General features: G+C 35.5%; 1 protein-coding gene and 1 long non-coding RNA gene across 2 annotated transcripts in view; one reads left to right on the top strand and one right to left on the bottom strand.

Annotated features, from left to right (window-relative positions):
• LOC140881900 (uncharacterized) lies at nucleotides 1-3026 on the top strand. Its single transcript, XR_012150081.1, has 4 exons — nucleotides 1-224; nucleotides 528-599; nucleotides 857-1396; nucleotides 2720-3026. It is a non-coding gene; the product is annotated as an uncharacterized lncRNA (long non-coding RNA).
• A 2210-nt stretch (nucleotides 3027-5236) lies between these two features.
• LOC140878498 (pectinesterase-like) overlaps nucleotides 5237-22153 on the bottom strand; it is a 42220-nt gene continuing 25303 nt past the window's right edge. Inside the window, exons 3-4 of the mRNA XM_073282097.1 lie at nucleotides 6017-6368; nucleotides 5237-5916 (exon numbers count right to left, since the gene is read on the bottom strand). Of these exons, the coding sequence (XP_073138198.1) occupies nucleotides 5237-5916; nucleotides 6017-6368 (1032 nt within the window). The remainder of the gene's footprint in view (nucleotides 5917-6016; nucleotides 6369-22153) is intronic.

Genomic DNA, 22153 nt, shown 5'->3' with positions numbered 1-22153 from the left:
CAAACAAACAAAAAAAAATAAAAATAAAAGGAATCCTTTGCTCCACAGCATCCCCTAATGTGGGATGCCCAACAGTAGGGGATCCTGATTGGTATTGGAACTAATATTTTAACTCGGTGCAGCCCCTATTTTTTCATTTGTTATCGAACCTTTTCCAATGAGTTTTCCGGGGAATTCGACTGCTTTCCGGTTTTAGTTTGAATTTTCCAGCTTGTTTGATTTAGGTACAGGGGGCCGCCGGGAATTGAAAATCTAATGATTCGAGTTTAATTCATTTTCTACTCGTTCATCGCACTATATTGATGTATTAAATTGGTTTAAGTTTTAGGTTTTATTGTTGGTCGACTTCGAGGTATATTTATTGTCGAATTGTTTAGTGTGATAATTAATTTGATGTTCAGTTGGGTTCTTTGGTAGCTGTAGGTTTTCTTTACTTTTTTTTGCTGTCTAAAATTTGTTGCATGTTGTATAGTTGCTTAATATTTCTGAATGTGGTTCTAGATTGATTTTTTTGTGTTCCCTTACAGATTCTCATATGTATTGATGTATCAGCAGTATGTTCGAAGTTACCTAAAATGTGTTTGAAGCTTCTGAATCTGGTATGTAGACTACCTTACTTTTGCTATGTCGTAAACTAGAGGTCTTGCAGTTAGGGATTTGCTTGTGTCCTGTTTTGAGTTCGATAATTATCTGAGGCCATCACTTCAAGAAAATTTTGAATTAACAACACTTACATTGATTTTTGTCATTGATATATATTTGATGCTCGTTTATTCATTTGTCTTTTATATTTTAGTTAATCTAAAATCTGTTTTTTAAAATTATTGTTCTGTTTTGTTTGATTTTCCTTGTCCAGCTTTAAGATATATGGACTACTCTTGCTTAGACTAGTTCTTTGCATTTCTTGAGGAACAAACAGTAAGTTAAAGACTTGTTATGTGTTCTTACAGGTAAATTTTTTTCTTAGCAAGATTTCTTATTGTAATTAAATAGATATGTTAAATTCTCTTTGTAGATTGTGGTGCCTGTTTTTATTTTTTGCTTTAGGCTAATAATATATACTTTCATCACTGAGTATCAGAAACTAATAAATTATTTTGATATGTTAAATTTTTTTTATTCTTCACCTGCTTTTGACGTCAAAAGAACTGCTTCTATTTCTATATTCTGGTCTCTTGAAAACCTTCTTGGACCCGGATGGATGCCAATTAAATTAAGATTCTTGTAGACCTTTTTTTCTGAATTTGTGCTAGTTTGTTGTGTTTTTGTGTGGAGATTGAAGAATTGGGAGATTGTGGAGAGATGGGGAGGGTGTTTGCGGTTACTCTTGAAGGGAGGATTTACAGCTGTAAGCACTATGGGACTCATCTTGCTCTCAGTGAATATAATATCCAAGGTTTTATAATTTATTTGAGTTTATTTTATTTTTTTTGGGTTTTTTGCTTGAGCGAGATTTATTTTTATCTTGAATTACATTCTCAGTTTTGATAATATTACTGGCAATCTGATCCACTCTTGTGAGAGGTTGATGTTTTTGGGAAGGTTTTTGGTGAAGATCATGTTAATATAGAACGGAATTATGATTAATTATGTGGTGCACTTGTTTCAATTTTTCAGCTTCTAAGTGATGTATCTTTCATGTAAGAACTTTCTTTACATATGATTTATGCACATAATATTTGCATTTTCTTTGAGTTATATGCTACCGGAAACCAACCATTGTTATTAGTATTGTGAATCACACTGGCATGGATTAAGTCCAATAGAGCTAAGCGCGTGGAAAGATGAAAGGATGCTCCTTAAGAGAGATTATACTACAATATTATGTCGTCGTGTGTTATCTAGGTATGTTACTACCATCAAGTGAAAATAAAATAAAAATCAATTTGCTCATAAGAGAAAAAGTGGATTTTACCAACTTTGTTGCACTTCAAGGTCCTGCCTTGATTTTCATTTAGGCATAAAGGCTTTGATTCACTGTTCCTTGAGCTGAGACACACGTTTTGTGGGATTTTTAAATAATTATGATATCAGTCTCATTTCACTGTTATCATGGCTTGGTAATAATAGTCAATGGAGCGGAATACCAGTTATGCCGCAAAAATCAAATTCTAATGCATTTCGTTGGTTGCTTTCATCTCTCTTTTAGATGTTTAAGGCAACGATTGAGCTTCTTCTTTTTTTCTTCTTTTTTGAGATTTTGGTTCATATATCTCCATGTTAAAGTTGGTCGCCAAATGTGTAGGATTTTCGTAATGTTGTTGATTGAAAAACAATGAGCATTAAAATATTGGTAAAGATAGGTTGTTGGTTTGGACTGTTGTTTATTCTTGTTTTATTTTCTTGATTAATTATTTTGGGATAGTTTTGAATCCATTATCTAGCGCTTTCTTATTACAATAACAGTTGGTTTTATGTTTAAAAGTTGTTTCTCGAGTTGCTTTCTTCAGTTTCATTATTTCATAGTAAGGAAAGATTTTATCACATGTAAGATTTATTCGATCCTTTCGATGTAGAAAATATTGTTACTTCTATGCATTAGGATTGTTAAATAAATCTGGAAATCTAAATTAGGCCCTTAGAAACTTTTTTGATTCCGTGGGTTACATATGTTTCTCCGAAAAATGATAGCAGGTAAGCAACATCAGCTAAGAGTTTGAATATTTTATTTAACTGATGATAAATCTGAAAATTTGACTGGGAATGTGTTCTCTTGTAGGTACGTAACTCGAGGGCAATTCATGAGGATTTTTTTATGCAAGAAGGAGTGAGCTTTGTTTAATTTATAGATCGCCTTGCTAATACGAAGAAGCCGTATGGCGAACATCGTAATCGAAAACATGTGATTTATGGTTTGATACTCTACTGAGTTTGATGAGATGAGTACAACTTTTTTGTATATTTTAGCTGGTATATTTTGGATTTTGATTACACTATTATCTTTCCATTTTGATGTAAGTAGTTGACTTTCGAAATTTGAAGATAACATTTTCATGGATTGAATGCAGTAAATATTTTGTTTTGTATTGGTGGTTTGTTTATATTAAATATAGATGGGTTGTTTGTTTATGCAAAATTATTATCATGTTATATTGTAAATGAACATTGTAAAAATAAGACAACAATTTTGAAATATTCTGCAAAAAATTAATGACAACGGTTAGAACTGTTGTAAAAAATAAGTAACCACAGCGGATTATCATTGTGAAAAGTAATAAACGACAACAGTTTTAAACCGTTGTAAAAGATACTAAAATTATCTACCACAACGATTTATATTTGTTGTCAAAATTATCTACCACAACGGTTTTAACAAAAAAATGTTGCAAAACCGTTGTCGTATGTCTACAAAGACAACGGATTGAAAATCATTGTCGTAGGGCAATGCGTTTTACAACGCTATCAGTTATAACGGTTTTCTGCCCCTACGTTTTTTTTTGTAGTGTATGCTCTTATATGATTTAATCTGTTTTGAATTACATGATTTAGTTGAATGCATTTTCGATTCATAATTGCATTCATATTGAGCATATATTCTTGTTTTGAGAGGGCTAAGTCGCCTAGTTTTGAATTAGATGTTTTTGGAACTATATTTGAGTGGCTTGGGATGTCGAGTTACTCCTAGCATCTGAATATTCTTTATAGTTGCACCAAAGTATAGGGGATTAAGATACGTGAAAACACCCCGACTGGGAGCGTAGGTGGGTTTGGTACGAGATCTTGTCCTCGGGATCCCAAAAGATGAAACATGATTCTTTTGATTATCCGATTTGATAATCCCAATTTTTAAAAATATACATTTAATATTTATTTATCGTCGAAAAATATTTAAGTTATATCATGATTTTGATATACTATTTGATATTGCATGTCATGTCGCTTTTACTGGGAATATTATTCTCATCGGAGTTATCCGACTGTTGCTTTTCTTTGTATATGTGTATGGTAACAGGTAGGCTAGGAGCTGGTCAGAGACGTCATGATTAGCTCGGGATTGAGCGATACATGTGGGACGTCGGTTTAGAAATCGAATGGAGTTTTCAACTTGTGTATTTTGAAGTATGTATCGACTTGTACTGGCTATGAACCATGTTGTATTGAATATGCGAGTAATGAGGTTTTTATATTATGATTGCATGAAATGTTATGCCCAGATATGTTGTTGAATGAATTGTTTATTGAAGTCAGGTTCGGAGATGTGGTTAGATGAATTTTTGCAGCAGGGCACAGACCTTGGACATGCCTACGTGCATGTAACGCCTAGAATTTCGTTCAGGCTAAACCGTATGCATAATTAGAAAATTTAATATTTTAAATAGAATAAAAATAAGAATAAAATAAATTAAAGGGTTAAATAACTTTTATTTGCCATGTTTATGTGCTATAAATTTATTTAGGACATTTAACCCGAGTAATTTGAGTGTTGTAAATTTTTGAAGAAAATGTTATTTTGCGAGCGCATAGGCGGGTTGGTGGTCGATCGAGATAAAATTTATATTGAAAATTTTATTCAAGAATTTTTAAGAGCCTAAAATAACTATTTTAAGGTTTATTTTATATAAAAATTTAGATTTTTATATATATAAATATTTTAAAAGTACATTTTTCATCTAAATAGGTCATTTTAAGGACTTTCAGGGTACTTTTCAATTTGAGCTCTTATTAAATCCGAAAATTTAAGATTTTTGGGTTCAAAAAATTGGTGGTGGGATCAGGCTTTTTTTTTTTTAAGAAGCCCAAAAACTAAGGCCCATGATCCAATTGATTTAAAACCCATGTGTTAGCCCTGTACTCCGATCCATCTCCTTCATCTTCGCAGCCGCTTCTAAGAAACAGGGAGCCTTTGTGCCGTGACACACTTACGCAGACCTTCAAGATTTTTACGGATCAGTGATCGGCTAGTCACAAGCTTCGTTTGCTTATCTTTTGTACTTTGATTGATGCATGTTCGATTTTTTTCCCCTTTATTAGATCGATATATGAGCTGTGAACTAGGATTAATATAATCTTCGAGGTGCTGTTCACACAAAATGATGACTTATATATCAGATTAATTAAGTTCATCAGTCATATTTCATCTTTAAATATAAATATATATTTTTTTTTACCAAAACAAATCAATGTCCTAGTTGCATGGAAGAAATAATATTGAGATGATCATAGCATTCTGCACATTAAGTATCACAAATTGAATATATATATATATATATATGAAGGAAACAAATTAAAAAAAAAGTTACAAGAAGTCAGGGTAATATGGAATTCCAGTGGATTTAATCCAATGTTCGCTATCAATGAAGTTCCTGGTCGTAAACTTGACAGCCTCAGCTCTGTCGTAGATAACGTGCGACCAGTTAGCTCTCTGGTTCTTACTTAATGCAGCCCCAGGTCCGTGGTTATCGAATTCCACATCATACACATTGTCAAATCTTCTAACTCCTGGCCACTCCAGCCATCCCCTTGGGTCGATTAGTTCGCCCAGAAAACTTTTCATGATGACCGTTCTGGAATGACTTTTCCATGGTCGACCTAAATATGTCTTCACGTTCAAATCATCTGTCCCTGAAAAGTTGCAATTCTGCATCACAGTGCCGGTATCCTTATTTGCCGACTCTCTGCCTTGTGCGGTGATGGTGTTTGATTGCTCCGGTAATGCCTTGTGTGCGTAGATGCGGCAGTTTTGGAAGAGAACCTTTGCATTGCCGAATATGAAATCGACCGTACCGTAAACTTCGCACTCCCTGTAGAACTGGGTATTCATCTGAGGATTCAACGTGTCTTGATACCCGCTGAACCGACATTTGTAGAATGCCGAGTGGTCGCCATAGCTGGCCAGAGCCACAGCCTGCTTCATTTTTGGACCGGCTGTGTTTTCGAAGGTTATATATTTTGCAATGAATCCAGCTGCTCTGATTTCTGAAACAACGAAAATTAACCGAATTATTAAGTTTATACAATATATATATTTGGAAACAAAAAATATATATATATTAAAAATAAAAAAAAAGAAACTCACGGACAGTTGTTGTTTTCCAAGTGTGCAACCTCATGATGTTAGCGTTTTTATGACCTGATATTATGGTGAGGTTCATTCCATCACCTACGAAACATATATTAGTTTTTTCTTCGGCAACAATGATGTTTTCGTAATAAACACCTTTTCTTATTTCGATGACAGTCCTTTGGGGACTGTTGTTGGGTGTTGCGGCAACGGCTTCAGCAATTGTATTGAAATTTCCGCGTCCGTCTTTCGACACGATCAAAGTCATCTTCGATTGTGCTAATGCACCGTTGATGATCATCACGAATACGAGGCAGATAACCGTAATGCAAAGTAGATTCATCTTGATTGATTTCATAATTGCTTCCTGCATGCATGTTAATTAAGAATATACAGTGTTATAATATGCTTAAGTTAAATTTTTTAGACGAATTAATATACACTACTAAAACTTAAAAACTCAAACAAATATTGAACTTAGAAAATTTGTGTGTCGGAATGAAATGTTATGTTTAACTATGAACAAACACTGATATAAATACTTAACCTTTCGATTGATCAGATACTTAATTACTCTTCACTGCTTCAGCTGCTACGTACTCAAGTTGTTAGTTCACACAAGCTACACGTACGGCTCAACTTCAATTAATTAAACTAATAAGCATATAATGTGATATGAACTAATGAATTGTTGCATGCATTTATATAGGCAAAATAATTATCGACTCAACAAGGTTAAGGTTCATGTATATTCCATTGGTTTAGCTAGTTTTCCTTTATTTGAACGAAAGTTACATTGATGGAAAAAGTTACGTTAATGAAATAATAGAATATGTAGATAATAATGTATAGATCTAAATTAAGCTAGACATATTCTTTTTAAAACAAAAATTAAAAAACAAATAAAGAAGAAAAGAACAGATAGAGACCAGGTTCAACATTTTTAAGTAATTCATTTGTAATATTAGTAATTAAGGTTTTTTTAAAACAAATAATAATTGATACCAAATTGTTAAATGCAGCCATTTTTATGTTCAATTATTTTCAGTTCATCGGTTTAGCTAGTTTTCTTAATTTGAATGGAAGTTCGATTGATGGAAAAAAGTTACACTAGTAAAATAATAGAACATGTAGATAAATGTATAGGTGTAAATTAAAATCTTTACAAAAATTAGAGAGTGGACCGGGTAATAATAATCTGTTGCATTTTCAAGTCATTGGTTTGTAAAATTAGTTATAAGGGATTTTTAAAAAAATAATAATAATTGATACCCAATTATAGTTAAAGCTAATTAACCATTTTTATGTTCAATTATTTACTGCCTTCAATTCCTTTCTCTGAGAATAGTTGAAAGTTTGGGATGTTTTTCAACGGCTGAAAATTTTATGTGTAGCCACAAAAATACATGTATATATTAATGTTAAAGGGTTGCTTATTAATTTATTAACATCAATTTTTATTGCCTTGTTTTCCTCTTTCTGCATAATGATAATATTGTGTATAGGTGTAAATTAAGCTATACATATTCTTTTTTTAAAAAAAAACAAAACAAAGAAAGAAACAAAGAAAAAGTAAAAAAAACAAAAAAAGAAAAGAAAAGAGAGAGATCGGGTTTCATCAATATTAAGTAATTCATTTGTAAAATTAGTAAATAAGGTCTTTTTAAACAAATAATAATTGATACCAAATTGTTTAAAGCAGCCATTTTTATGTTCAATTATTTTCAATTCATCGGTTAATTAGATAGTTTTCTTAATTTGAATGGAAGTTCGATTCATGGAAAAAAAGTTACACAAGTGAAATAATATAACATGTAGATAAATGTATAGGTGTAAATTAAACTAGACATCTTTACAAAAATAAGAGAGTGGTTAATAATAATCTTTTGCATTTTCAAATCATTGGTTTGTAAATTAAAATTAGTTATAAGGGATTTTTTTTAAAAAAATTAATAATAATTGATACCCAATTATAGTTAAAGCAATCATTTTTATGTTCAATTATTTACTGCCTTCAATTCCTTTCTCTAAGAATAGTTGAAAGGTTTGGGATGTTTTTCAATGGCTGAAATTTTTTTGTGTAGCCCCAAAAATACATATATGTATTAACATCAATTTTTATTGCCTTGATTTCCTCTTTCTGTATAACGATGAAGATGGAAAAATAAATAGTAACAAATCATTACGAGAAGTTTTCTTAATATATATATTGGAACAATGAACCATTGGCACTCAGCAGAACGTTCTCATGTTTTAATTATTACACTCTCGCTCCATTTCGTTACTATTAGAGGAAGCATTAATATTTTATCAATAAAATCTTTTAATTTTTATAATATGTTTTACTACCCGCAAAAAAATATTATATAAGTTTTTTTAAATTCCAACCTGATTCTCAAATTCTGTTCATATTATATTATATAAGTTCTTTTAATCTTTTACTAAATTAAATTCATGAATTAAATGTATCATTAAACAGTTTGATGCAAGCATGGCTGAACTATATACAGTGTACGTGTGTGTCTATATGTGTATGTCCGGTTTAATTCATTGGCTAATTAAAGCATGGGCGTTTATTTTATTTTCCATGCTTGAACAATGTTGAAGTTTTGAAGAACATGTATTTCGTGGCACTAATTGATTAAATCGACTTGCAATTTAATTTCTGTATTATTTATTAATTAGTTTTAAAGTGCAGACATACTATAATTTTTTCGAGAATAGTTGTAAGTATAGGTTGCCCATTTCTGAAAAACTATCATAAATTATTTGTAGTTTTTCAACAGATTGATTTTTATGATCAATAATTAATGTATATATATATATATATATGCATGTGTGATTTAAACTCTTCTATCTTGTATAAATGGACAATTGTCTAGCTTCCAATACAAAAAATTGTAATTTTTGAACGCAAAAAATACGAAACATTGTGAATCAAATGAAGACATTTGAGGAGATATGGAATTTAAAAAATAAATTAATGTTTGTTTATTTATTTATGTTTTATACAATTGGGTCTTGACATCGGGGGCAACTAGAGGGTGATGTTAAGTCAAGAATTTTTATAAATATAATTCTGTAAAAAAATATCTATGTTCATTAATCAGGATCAATTATTTCATTCAGGTTGACTTGGGCCTCATCGAGATATTGGGTCATCTTGTAAAGAGTTTTAATGAATCCAATTAAATCTTTTGAAGTTGATGGATTCTATGCAAAACAGGCCCATTAATCCTTACATTTGGTGATGGGCTGTACCAAAGAGTACAGGTTATTATTGGATCAATGCTCGTTGAGCGAGATGGGCCATCACTCATCTATTGGCTCAACTTTTTGATTTGTTTGGTGATCTGTCATTTTTAGGCTTTAGCCAAATTTTTATTCTTTTTATCTTACTATTTTATAAAACTTCAGACCCTTTTAAAAACTACTCATGTGAAGACACCATTTTTCATACCATTTTTACCCCATGTTTGCTTTTAATTTCTTATTTCTTCTCATCGTGTAACACCCGGTATTTTTTCTCCATAAATTCGCATGCATAATTAAGGAAGATAATTATTTAAAATTTAGACTTGTGGGTTAAATATTATTTATGTGTTATTATGTGTATTATGTGCATGATTTAAATCATTTTAGCATTTAACCCATAATTTTGAAAATTCTAGATTTTTAATAAATTTATTATTTTGATCGCGCAGACGGGACCGTGGACGGACGAGATATTGATTTTTTTCATCCAAATTATTTTTAGGAGATTTTAATAGCCATAAATTATTATTTTTGAAGTTTTTATTCTGAAAAATTATGGTATTTTATTTATATATTTTAGAAAACTCATTTTTAGCCAAATTAAGTCATTTTAATGAATTTGATTAATTTTTAAAAATCCTCTAAATTAATATTTCGGGATTTGATATTTTTCATCAGATTAGTATGTATTTAGGAGTTTAAAATTTTATATTTTTTGGTATTTTATCTATCTAATTAATTTACACAAATTATACTTAAATTATCCTAAACTACACCCTAAACTTCTACCCTAATCCCAAGCCTCCTTCCATCAGCCGACACCCCATCTCCCTCACCTTCATTCTCACGTTTCCTCAGCAGCATAGCAGATCTCCATAGCCTTAGCTTCAAGATTTTTGGGAGTTTTTTGTCGTTCCGTCGTCCCGAATAGACCTGGCCACGGTCCGGGTTAGGGTCGGACCTGCCGGGTTCGGTTTGGCATTTAGCCAACCCTTAACCGGGCCGCAAATGGCCGGTTCCGGTTCGGGTCGGTGAACCGGCGGTTCCGGTCCGGGTCCGGTTAACCGCCGGTTCAGGGTCCGGGCTAAACCGTGCCATTTTTAAAAAAAAGAAAAAAATTGTTGCGCCCCAGCGCTGTATTGGCAGCGCTGGGGCGCTGCACCTTCGAATTTAATTCGAAGGTTCAGTGCCCCAGCGCTTAATTGGCGCCGCTGGGGCGCTTCCCCTTCGAAATTTAATTTTTTTAAATTTTTAAACAAATTTTTAATAAGACATATTCTTTAAATAATCTCAATCAAATATTTCATATTTCCATAATGAAAATCTATTACATTTATTAAATAAACAATATATTAGAATTTTAACATCTTAATATCTTATGACTTAATATTACAAATCTATTACATTTTATTCTACTTCACTCGCATTTCCTCCCGTCGTAGTTCCGGATGTTCCTTCGGTATCATCTTGGTCTTCTTCATCACTTTGAATATGTTGTGTTCGAGTAGCGGCTTTTGACCAATCATTGAGCAAACATTGGGCTTCCAAGTTTTCCGGCCTTAAGCTAGAACGTCTCTCGTCCAATGTAATTCCTCCAATACTAAATGTTTGCTCCACTGCAACTGTTGAAATCGGACAAGCTAGAATTTCTTTTGCCATTATAGCCAAAATTGGATATATTTGTGTTTTTTGCGACTACCATCTCAAAATGTCGAAGTTTTCCTCATCTGTATCACTAAAATCAAAAGTAGTGGTAAAATAATTCTCAAGTTCCTGACTGGAACTTGAGGATCCTCGTGGACGTTTCGTCTGTTCCCTTAATAAAAGTTGTGCTTTAGTAAGTTTAGAAGAAATATTACTAGTTGCAGTGGATTGTGTTTCATGTGAAACAATTTGTCCACCATATTTGATGTTATATTCATTATAAATATCAAGTAAATGAGTTTTAATATTAAATAAAATCAATGAGATAGAAGGAATCGTTTCCGCAATAGGCTCCAAAGATTCATAATATAATGTTAACATGTCGCTTAAGCCATCTAATTTAAGTCTAGGATCTAAAACAAAAGCACATAAAAAAATTTCAGGAATGAGCAAAAAATATTTTTCCATTTTGCTTTCATGACGAGAATACATTGAGATAAAACACTATCATTAGAATTAACATGTTCATGAAAAATACAAGCAATGTTGCAACAATGTGTTAAAACTAAATGTGAAGTAGGATAATAAACACCGGATAATTGGTCACTAGCATCATTAAAAACTTTTAAAATTTCACAAATACTAGTGCATATGTTCCATTGATTTGAAAACAAATAAATATCACGAGCTTGAACAAATTGATGAAAAAATATACATAATAAATTTTTATATTCAAAAGAGGATAATAACAATTTATATGTTGAATTCCAACGAGTTAGAACATCTCGTGCAAACCGCTTAGGCTTCATATCATTTACTCTACAAATTTTTTCCCATTGCTTCATAACTTGAGGATGCGTCCATAAATAATGAATAGCGTTCCTAATTGGTTGAATATGTATGCCTAAACTTTTTAGTCCATCTTGAACACACAAATTTAAAATATGACATGTGCATCTAATATGAAAAAATTTGTCACCTAGTGATGGTTTACATATTTCAATAAGCTCACTAATACTAGAAGTATTTGCACTAGCATTATCAAAAATCATTGAAAAAACTTTGGTAGTTAGACCATATTCTTCTAAAATAACAAATATAAGTTGTGAAATATTTTGTGTCGTGTGTGATTCGTTGAAACATCTATATGCAAGCAACCTTTTTTGAATGTTTTAATTATTATCAATCCAATGATATGTAATACTCATATATGAACAATTTTGCCAATGATCACTCCAAATATCGGAACACAAAGAAACTTTATTATTCAAACTATAAAATTCCTTAATTAATTCTTTCTTTTGATCAACGATTAACTTTTTCATTGTGCGTTTGAGACTATTTCTTGGAATACGTCTAATAGAAGGATTTGCACTTGTAGAAAGCCAATTTTCAAAAGATAATTTATCGCTAAAACTAAAAGAAAGTTGTTCAACCTCACAAAATTTAGTCGTTTCTTCTCTAAATCTAGCTTCGTTATATTTAAATAGTTGAGATTCATTACCCGATTGAGAAGAGAATGCCGGAATTTGAGTTTGACCACGATCAATACCAATTTCCACCGGATGATTTTTCTCGATATACCGCATCAAAGTTCCATAACCACCTCCTTGTTTAAATTTGTAACATTTTGAACAATATTTGCATTTGGCTTGCAAATCACAGGAGGGAAGCGTCACCTTGTCGAAGTGTTTGGTGAAGATATCGGATGTCGGGCGAGGCACCGCTCGAGTTTGTCTTTGAGAGGCCGCCGGATCGTTCATACTTTCTTGACTTGCATGATGACGTGGTGGTGGTGGTGGTGGTGGTTGTTCAACTTGTTGTCTTTGTTGCGCCTCTTGTCGAATTTCTTGAATTTCATCATCGGAATATTCAAGATCAAATCCATCGACATTAAATTGAGGATACTCGACCTCGGGTGGTGTGATGCTCTTTTTTTTTCCTTTTCCTTTGTCACCCCTACAACTTGATCCCGCTCCGAACATTTTTAATTGTATAAATATAAAAATAAATCAACAATTAACAATAAACCAATAATCGAAACTTGATATTTTTGATAATTCAAGAAATTAAAAAGAATTGAGAATAGAGAGAATGAAGAGAGAATTGTGTAAAAAAAAATGAAAGGAGTTTGGGGTATTTATAGATAAAATCATAAAAAGTAGGTTTTTTTTTTAAAAAAAATAAAAAATTAGCCAGTTGACCCGGCGGGTCGGGCGGGTCGACAACGGCCACAAGATCGTGGCCGTTGATCTCAACGGCCACGAAATCGTGGCCGTTGAATGATCCAACGGCCACTTGCTAGTGGCCGTTGGATCTGGGCGCCTGATGGGCGCCATGTGTCCAACCTGGCGGGTCGGACCCGTTCAACCCAGCGGGTTGGACCCGTCGAGTTGCCGGTTTTCCTAAGGGAAAACCGGGACCGGACCGCCTAGTGGCCGGTCCGGTCCCGATTTTGGGTCGGGCCCGTTGACCCGGTTAACCGGCCCGTTGACCACGGGCTGATTCCAGGCCAGATCCTGGCCCAACCCGGCCCTTGGCCAGGTCTAGTCCCGAAGCTCGTATACGCGATATTCTTCGATAATAAATCAAAAGGCATGTCTAAATTCTTTTCTTTGGCCACCATATAAGCTATTATTTCACGTTGCATCAGAAATACCATGATCGTTATGTGTAAAATTCTGAATTTTTCGCAGCATGCATGTTCCTTCCTATCTTGCTCACGTTTTGCTTGAATTATTGTTACATGGTCACGTTTTTAAGCCATGGAGGGTCTAGCCTGTTTTTGGCCATGTAGATGCATGGAGGAGGGTCCCTAGGGTCGAGTGGTGTGGTCGGTTTGGGGACCTTTGAGTTCGTTAGCAGTGGACCCCGTGACCATCGCAGTAGAGAGTTATTATTGTTGAGATATTTTATCAGGGTTTTTAAAACAAGTTTCAAATCTTTATTTATGATTAATTTCGCATACATGAGTTATGGATTTTGGAATTACATATTACTTTTATTATTGCAAGACCCAAGTTTTTATTGGATAATTGTTTATTATTTTGTTAAGTTAATTTATAAAAGATTTTATTTATTAGTTTTATTTTTAATATTTATACTTATATGTATGGACATATGGGTGTAATTAATATTTTAGTCTTTTTTAAAAAAAAATTCCGCATTTTATTAGTTCGAGTCGTTTCACATCCACCCTCTTCTCACTCCACGTTTCACAAAAAAATGCTTCAAGTTGTCTCTCATCCACAAAAACTGCTTCATGTTTCTTCGGCTCCGGATTTACTCTTACTCTCCCGACACAATCGAGGCTTTTTTGGCTCCACTCTCTCAACGCTATTGAGGTTTCTTTGGCTCCATATTTACGATTCCTCTCCTTATTTACTCTTACTCTCCCAACGCTATTGTGGCTTATCCGGGTTTGCTCTCCCAATGCTATTGAGGTTTTTTCGGCTCCAAATTTACGCTTCCTCTCCCAATTTTCACATTTCTGCTCGCTAAATCTACGACTCAATCGATGGTACTTTTATTCCTGTAAATCTTTGTTGTTGATTTTGATAAATGTTTTTCTAACGTGTCGTCTTCCATCCGTCACAATCACAGCCCACGGCCGCCCATGGTCCAGAGTCATTAATCAAGAGTTGTTCTGCCCAACGCAGGTGAACGAAAGCCTCTGGTAATAATACATTATTTTTATCTCAATTCGTTGGTACTTCAAATTTTAATTCACGAGCCAGTTCATTATCTTAATGAATAATGCACAAGATTTATTTTTCATGATTGAACAATCTTGAAGTTTTGAAGAACATGTATCGTGACAATAATTGATTAAATCGCTTAACAATTTAATTTCAGTGTTGCTTATTAATTACTTTTAAGCTGCAGACATATTATATATTTTTCGAGAATAGTTGTAAGCACAGGTTTCCCATTTCTGAAAAACTATCACAAATTATTTATAATTTTTCAACAGATCGATTTTTTTTATCAATAATGTTAGGAATCAAGCATAAGGGTTTTGATATTCCGAGAACGTTGGCAGACAACACGCACACAGCAAAATAAGAACACAATCCCACCGAACAGATAAGACCCACGCACACAGATCAAACACCAACTCAGTCGAAAGCGATTAAATAACACAAGTATTTACGTGGTTCGATAAGAAATTTGTCTACGTCCACGGGAGAGCAACACAACACTTTTGTTAATCACCAACAGAATAAATCCAAGCTCAAACCCGAGCTTATTACAGAGACAGATCAGAAAACTCTAACGCTGGATACAGACTTAATTCAAGCTTGTTGTCCTTGAATTCTTTCCGCCACAATCTGCGCCCCAGTTCTCTCGTCTGAAATCTCTTTTTTCTTCTCTCTCAAATATTTTCTAGAGGTTGAAGAATTTGATTTTCTGTTATGTTGGCTTATATAATTTGTGTAGTGATACGGTGAACTTTTGAATATAGGCTTGGAACCTAGGATTCTAATAAACTTGAACTAGCCTAGACCTATGTACACATTGACTGAGATTGCCAGCGAGTATTCATGTTTATATGTTGCATTTACTTGGCATTATTATATGGCATGATATATGATTTACCATTTTTCATATTCATATGACATGTGCATATACATGTTGAGTCTGTATCTTGTTATACCCTGATTATAGAGCCGCTCAGCTATATACTTGTTATAGTCTGTCACTGGGAGTACCGCGACGGCGAGGGCATGTATGTCTGACTACTCCGATGTACTAGATGAGTATGGTTGAACCCAGAGTTTGATCCGCGAGGTTACAGCACTTTACCAGTCATCATGGTTGCATGCATTATATACATATGTTTACTCATGTTTATGTACTAGTGTTAGTCGCCCACATCCTAGTTGTTATCTTGGACACCCCATTCCACGGGGCAGGTCGCAGGATGGACGGAGCTGGTGGTTCGAGGTAGGACTAGGGGAGCCAAAACTTTCAGGGGCTTTGTTATACAACATGATTCGATATAGCTGTATAATATTTCAGATAGTTATATTTTAAGTTTTATTCTATTATATAAAAGATGAACACATGGTATTAACTACCTTCGAGGATATCAAAATATTTTATTTTATAATTATCTCTTCCTATCCACCATCCCACTAAAAAGTTAAAACCTTTTCACTCACTTCATGTTTTACTTTAAAAAAAATACATGTAAAAAAACTTATCTTTTATACACACAAGACATGCACATTTTTCACTAGTGATAAAGTATGGACCAACAACTTAAACTAATAAAATTGTGTGACGAAACATTTTTTATTTTTTCATCCATTATTTTCTTATTATTAAGAAAAAAATATTCTCAAAACCATACATGTGAGTATTTTCTCGTATGGTGTATCATGTATGTGTGGAATGTGTTAAAATTTAAAGTTTTATTGTAACTATCGATTTTGTCATGATACCAAAGTCCTACATTCTAGACCACATATTGATGGCTATAACAAGACCCAAAATATTCTGGGCTGGACTAGGCCTAGTCATTTTTGATCATATCGGGTAGATCCATTATAAACGGGCTCAGATTGAAATATTTTCTCAAGATAACAATAAAAGTGATAAGTTCTTAGTATGGTATCCAGATGAACTTGAGGAGTCCAATTTTAGTTGATCATTTAGTGATATCCCTAGGTGATTTTTGATAAGTTCAGATATTGCATTTAAATTGCTGCACCAAAATTTGCATTCGACATTGACGACAATTTCTCGATATATCCATGTATAGAATCTAGATTTCTAAATTCTTAACTGGTAATTGAAGATTGATATCACCACATGTGTGAATTGAGTCATGCGTGTACAAATATCATGAGCTTGCATATATTTCTTTTAATGTTCTTTGAGTATGCACTTGATTTAAGTTTTCTTGCATTTTGCGAACTAGTACTGATGCATTGATACGCCTGAGGAAAAAAAACTTTAATGTACGTCTTCCTTAATAATATGTGATATAACTAACCGTGATATAATGGTTAACCTTAATATTTTTCCAGATCAGTTTGCATTATTAGTCTTCCTTAAAAGAACGTTTACGACTAAATTCGTAAACTCTGAAAGAATTTAACATGCAGAACCCATTTATTTAACATCATAGGAATGAGTAAAATTTTGTATTTAATGGTACACTATATGTATTGTCTCTTTGATGTCGTGCTTCCTTTCTTTAGAGGGACATTAAATGTGGATACACAATTTCACTTTAGGGATTCACGCAATATTGCATACATTTAAAATTATATTATATATAATCTCTCCATTGGTAAATTAACGAGGAATAGAAAATCTACCAACGATGTTTTCCAATCTTTTATCTTTGCCATTCGTAAACAAAATCTCCACCATTTGTCTTTGTTTCTTTTAAACGAAACTGTTAAGTGAAATTTTATCAAACTAGAAAACACTGTTAACATATAACAGAACCGAGGCATGTACTAAGTACAGTTTCCTTAAAACAGATTCGTCCCCTGCCGGATGTGCTCGGAGGATCACGACGGACGTTTATTTCCTAGGATACAACGGTAAAACCATGTAGTTACCTAGCACGAAGGTACTACACCGGCGAACTGAAATTGTACCGTAACGATATCACGTAGAAGAAGAAAAGACCGAAGCGTCAGAAGCATGTATTCAGAAGGACTAGTGCATCAGTTTTTTGAAATAAAAGGCAACAAGAGCAGAAGCTAAGGAGCTTCAACAACGTAGCAAAGCAACATAAGGCAGCTATAATTCAGAAGCAAAAGAAACGATTCATTACAGATGAGTGCGAGAGCAGAAGACAGAGGAAGAAGGAATGAATGAAAGCTTCTATTTTTCGTGAAAGAAAGGAGCCTTCATATAGGCATTAAAGCACACGGTATCAGACAACAGCAGCCAGACAACTTACATCAACCAGCCTAGCATAATTAATGTCCATCAATTGGTGAATTAAATTTGGAGGGGCCTCTGAGCACATGGAGGGAATTCAATGGAAATTCCATTCACATCTGATTTTTCCAACAATCCCCCACATGAATGAAAATTTAAAGATAAACGAAGATATACGTGATAAAGTTCAAAAGTTGAATCTTGCATAGGATAGGTAGGTGTTACCCTTTGAACTTTTCCTTGTGAAAGCATAGTAATTCACTGGTTGACATTAGACGCGATGTCTTTGAACTGTACAACCGTTTTAGTAAATTAAGATATACTTCACACAGGACTCTCCCTGATACAATCCAGTTTTCATGATCGTGTTCGTTTTGGCCATGAACACTTGCCTGGTTCTGTGAAAGGGTCTAGAATTGTGCCTTGCAATTCCTTCGAAGCAGCCTCACTTCTCTCTCACATAGGTGATTATATGTTCAATCTATTAGAATCATTAAAAGCTATATGCTTATCCTCTACACTCACTGTTTTGAAATAGGAATTGTAGTGACCCAACCCGGATCCACTACCTAATCAAAGTTACAGTAAAAGCGCACGCAATAAAAGCTTAAAGCGTAAAGTGTGGATAATTAAAATACAACAAATCCAATCGGCAATAAAACCGACGATATCACAAGTGTATAAGTACTGTTATACAACCAAATCGAAGGTTCAGGGTAAATAAATCTCTACCCTCTACAACCTCACACCCTCCCAAGCTCAATCCTGCTGAGAGCCGCCTAGACCGTCCAGCCTCAAACCTGCCCCGCCACAAGGTACACAACGAATACCCAAACACAGGGGCGTGAGCTAGAACGCTCAATACGAAGCAATGATATAAATACAAATATGCGCATACAGATGATTTAAAACTCAAGTGAAAACACTTGCTCATGGCGCCGAGAATATACAGTACCGGCTAGAGAGCGACTCCGTGGGGTACTCGTATACTCCATATCAGGGCTGAGCCAACCCCATCCTGACCCGAATCCAAAACAGGATACAAGCCCCATATGAAAACTGTCATACCTGACTCGAGTCCAAAATGAGATCATTGTTCCCTATGGAGACTGTCAATGACTCACATCTCTCCAGATGCAGTCACACGTAAAATCATGTATGTGCTAAGACGGTAAAACATGCTAAAACATGATAAAGCATATAGCACATACTCATGCAACATACATGAAAATATATCATGTCGGCTATCTCGGTCAGTACTTACGTACCTCTAACACTGCTGGACAAAACTAGCTCCACTGACCTATACTCCAAGCCTACTAGTCCAGTCTACTGCTACTACAATGCAAATATCCATGCATCAACAATAAATCTCTAAAAGCCTTAACTAAGCTAAAGCGTACTCCTAAATATTTTTAGGATGCCAAAGCTATACCTGCGTCCGTCGTTAGCCCTTTGCTGTCGATAGCCTCAAAACTAGGTCATAGCTCCGCGACGACGCCTAGATCACTAAGCCACTTCTGGATTACCGATAAGACGCCTAGATCTCCCTAGATCTGAGTTATAAGGCTTAGAAATCAGAGAGAAGAGAGGAAATTGGTGTGAGAAATGAGCATCTCGAACCCTATATTTATAGGCGACGTTCGGAACCTCCGAACCCAGTTCGGAACGTCCGATCACGATCGAAACTTCCGATCGCCCCTTCGAAGCTTCCGATCGCCCGATATTACGTCAGCCATGATGTCACCTTGCTGAAGTAACCGATGACGTGTACACTGAGCCCGATCGGAGCTTCCGATCCACTTTGGATCCTCCGAACTCCTCTTCGGACCGTCCGATCTACCTTGGACTATTTAGGTACATTTTAGTAATTAATTACCTTAATTATCTCGATTAATTGCGGGTCACTACATTCTCCCCCACTTAAGAAATTTCGTCCTCGAAATTTAAGTCTTAGAGGAAAATAGGAATAGTCAACCAAATAATCTTAGTACAACTGAACAAGTACAGCTTGATATAATGAAATAAAAAATCTCAAAATAACTCGGGGTGCTCGGCTAACATCCGACTCTCCAACTCCCAAGTAGCTTTCTCTGTACCTCTGCGTTGACACTGTACCATCACCAAAGGTATACGCTTGTTACAAAGTACCTTGTCCTTCCTGTCAAGAATCCGCAGGGGTTTCTCCACATACGATAGATTCCGATCTACCTTTACCTCGGTCGGATGCAAAATATGCGACTCGTCCGCCACATACTGCCTCAACAAGGACACGTGGAACATATTGTGGATCTCCGAAAGATCGGGTGGCAAGGCCAGATGATAAGCAACATCCCCAACCTTCTTGAGAATCTCGAAAGGACCAATAAATTTAGGTGTCAGCTTACCCTTGCGACCAAACCTCATCACCTTCCGGAAAGGTGACACACGCAAGAAAACATGCTCTCCCACCTTGAAGTGTAACAGATTCCGGTGAGTGTTCGCATAGCTAGCCTGTCGATCTTGGGCCGCCTTAATCCTGTGTCGGATCAACTCTACTGCACTAATCATTTGCTGAATCATCTGAGTACCCTCAACCTGACGCTCGCCAACCTCGTCCCAAAACAAAGGTGTACGACAACGACGTCCATAAAGAGCCTCAAATGGTGCCATGCCAATGCTGCGATGGAAACTATTGTTGTAGGAGAACTCCACCAAGGGTAAATGATCATGCCACGCTGGACCAAAATCCATCACCACCGCGCAAAGCATATCCTCTAGAGTGCGAATAGTACGCTCCGACTGTCTGTTCGTCTCTGGATGATAAGCCGTACTCAAGCTCAAAGTAGTACCAAGGGCTCGCTGAAAACTACCCCAAAATCTCGAGGTGAATCTCGGATCTCTATCGCTGACAATGCTCAACGGAATCCCATGCAATCGAACAATCTCCCGCACATACAATTGCGCCATCCTATCAAAGGTGTAATCGCGGTTATAGGGAAGAAAATGCGCTGGCTTCGACAACCGATCCACGACAACCCAAATAGCATCACAATTCCTGGAAGACTTAGGCAAGTGGGTGACAAAATCCATCGTCACATGCTCCCACTTCCATTCAGGAATCTCTAAGTTGTGAAGTAACCCTCCGGGTCGTCTAAACTCTGCCTTGACTTGCTGACACACAAGGAATCGGGATACAAACTGATAAACGCTGCGCTTCATCCCTTTCCACCAAAATCGAGTGCGAAGATCCTTATACATCTTCATGCTGCCTGGATGTACAGAGAATCGACTGCGGTGAGCTTGCGATAAGATCTCTTCCCTCAAATCAGAATCATCAGGTACTACAACTCGACCAGAAAGACACAACAGACCGTCTCCCTGTATATAAAAACCAGAAGTATTACTACCCTCAGCCAAACGGGCCAACTTCTGAGTCTTTAGATCAGAATTCTGAGTTTCCCGGATTCGTCGATACAACGCTGGCTCTGCAAGCACAGAAGAAACACAAATCCCTTGCTGTTCTTTCTTATGACGGAACGTGAATCCCAAAGAACAACACTCTTCTACTACCTTCGAAACCGAACTAGTACGAAGGGAACTAACATAGATCTTGCGACTAAGTGCGTTAGCAACAGGATTTGAAGAACCTGGATGGTACTTGATCTCACAATCGTAATCCTTCAACAGATCCATCCAACGACGCTGCCGCATGTTCAACTCAGCCTGAGTGAACAGATACTTCAAACTCTTATGATCGGTGAAGATCTCAAATCGTTCTCCGTACAAATAGTGACGCCATATCTTACGAGCAAAGACAATGGCTGCAAGCTCTAAATCATGTACGGGATAGTTCTCCTCGTGAGTCTTCAGTTGTCTGGAGGCATAAGCGATTACGTGGCCATTCTGAGTCAACACACACCCCAAACCCTGGAGAGAAGCATCAGTGAAGACTACAAAACCACCTGATCCAGACGGTACAGCAAGAACTGGAGCTGTCGTCAGACGACGTCTCAACTCACGAAAACTGTCTTCACAAGCACCAGACCAAACGAAAGAAACGTCTTTCTTCGTCAACTGAGTCAAAGGCTTAGCTATCTGAGAGAAATTCTCCACAAAACGACGATAGTATCCTGCTAAACCAAGGAAACTACGAATCTCAGAAGCTGTAGTCAGATGTGACCAATTCAAAATAGCCTCTGTCTTGCTAGGATCAACAGATACGCCCTCCTGAGAAATGACATGACCAAGGAACACAACTCGGTCAATCCAGAAGTCACACTTACTCAGCTTCGCGTACAACTGTCTCTCCCTCAAGACCTGCAGTACAGTATGTTGGAAAACTGGCGAGTTCCCAGACCAATTACG

This window comes from Henckelia pumila, chromosome 2, assembly GCF_033568475.1.
Source record: "Henckelia pumila isolate YLH828 chromosome 2, ASM3356847v2, whole genome shotgun sequence".
Classification (NCBI taxonomy): Eukaryota; Viridiplantae; Streptophyta; class Magnoliopsida; order Lamiales; family Gesneriaceae; genus Henckelia; species Henckelia pumila.
The sequence above is the reverse complement of the archived record's forward strand: the minus strand, read 5'-3'. Positions and strand labels throughout refer to the sequence as shown.